A 1,676-nucleotide genomic window follows, 5' to 3' on the forward strand; every position below is an offset into this window, starting at 1 on the left:
GGATTTTAAATCCCTGATTTGGTTCACAATATAGGTCCGCAGGCAGTTGTGTGGGTAGGGCTGGGTCCTGCGTTGCAATGGAGGGGGCAGGGATGAGGGCTGAGTAGCCAAGGTGTAAATATCAGACGCTGGCATTGCTATCAGAGAGATTAACCGCTGCCCGTATGCATCAAGCAAGTATGCTATCAAAGAATGGGTACCAATAGCTCGTTCAGTGTGAAATAATAGTTTCATTCACAACAGTCAGGGATGCTTTCTAAAGGTGTGATATTGTACCATTTCTGTTAGTGATTTCCTTGCATAATTTCTAGCCTCAAGCCTCTGCCATTTTCTTGTGAATACCTGCTCAATTCTGTGTGTACTGAAAGGTCTCTTTGTTTCCTTTATAGCCATGCCTCTCCCGCCTCTCAATGTAACTGTAAGCCAAGTCACCAGCAGCAATGCCAGCGTGGTCTGGGTGCCAGGATTTGATGGCCGCGCACCCCTCCACTCTTGCACTCTTCAGGTACGGCCCCTCTGGATTGTCCCTTGCCCTGCATGAAGAATGGGAGTCCTCTGAGCCACGACACTGCTTGGGCCATCTTTTGTTCTCCTAACTGCTTTGTTAGCAGTGTTTAAATTCTTATTCCGCAGTTTAAAACATGGAAACTTAACAGGATGCAACACTGGGTACAAATAGGTGCTGAGCAGCAGGGCCAGTTTTGAGCGTGAAGTGTCCAGCTGAGAATTTGAGACTCCCTCCTGGCAGGTTATCACATTGGTTGTTCCGTGGCAGCTACCCCATACAAAGTCGTACGCTGCAGCACATGTGAAGCATGTACCACTCTATGGGAAGTGCCCTTGGGTTGCCGCAGGGCGCTCATGCATCCTGCTAGTGTGGGGCAGCTGGCCCGTGCTAACTTGTTCCAGTGCAGTGGAGTGGCCTGTCACTCCTGTGGCAGCTCAGCCCCATGCTTTGTGGCGCTGGACAAAATGCTGGGATCCAGACATATCGGTGAGCCCAAGGGATGAGGAGCTTGCAAAGTATAGGAAAGTGGTACAGGAAAGGTGGGAATGACGGAGGCAGGAGTCAGATTGGGCTTTTTGATACAAAGTCAGGCCTGTTTGCATGTTTCAGAGTAATTTTAAGCCCTGCCTCTAAATCTTGATTGTTTTTCTGTTGTCAAAGACCAGTTCTGCCCAGAAAACCAAGGGTGATAATATCCTTCAGCTCTACCGGATGCTGAGTACTCAACATCTCTGAAAAATTGGTCTGCTTCTTTAGCCTTCTGGGAACAACGTTACGTGTCCAACTTCAGGCAGAGTTAGTTTCTAGTATTGCAAGCTTAACTGTAAAATCAGCTCAAACGTCTGGTAACCGAGTGTCAAAAAGAAATGGTGATTCCTGAAGCAGGCCATGTGAACACAGCTAGGCACATTCCCCATGGAGTTATCTGCCAGGTTTCAATATTGGGCCCCTATGCTTTCCTTACCTGATTACAGAAGCAATATGAGCTGGAGTGGAATTTCTGTGGGGTGTTGCCAACTATGTAGAGGAGGATTATAAACACGAGGTATGCTGGAAGCAGCCTAGCTAACTTACTTGCAGTCCTGTTTTTATTTGGGGAGGAAACCAGAGATTTCATGCTCTGATGTTTATTCCCTTTCACAAGTAAAAGAAACCATCATCTCGCTGG

The 1,676-nt window shown here is 47.6% G+C and overlaps 1 protein-coding gene across 1 annotated transcript in view; it reads left to right on the plus strand.

Moving 5' to 3' along the window:
- TYRO3 (TYRO3 protein tyrosine kinase) overlaps nucleotides 1-1,676 on the plus strand; it is a 37,022-nt gene that overhangs the window by 13,455 nt on the left and 21,891 nt on the right. The window contains exon 5 of the mRNA XM_009640225.2: nucleotides 390-505. Within this exon, the coding sequence (XP_009638520.1) occupies nucleotides 390-505 (116 nt within the window). The remainder of the gene's footprint in view (nucleotides 1-389; nucleotides 506-1,676) is intronic.

This window comes from Egretta garzetta, unplaced genomic scaffold, assembly GCF_000687185.1.
Source record: "Egretta garzetta isolate BGI_Z169 unplaced genomic scaffold, ASM68718v1 scaffold526, whole genome shotgun sequence".
Lineage (NCBI taxonomy): Eukaryota > Metazoa > Chordata > Aves > Pelecaniformes > Ardeidae > Egretta > Egretta garzetta.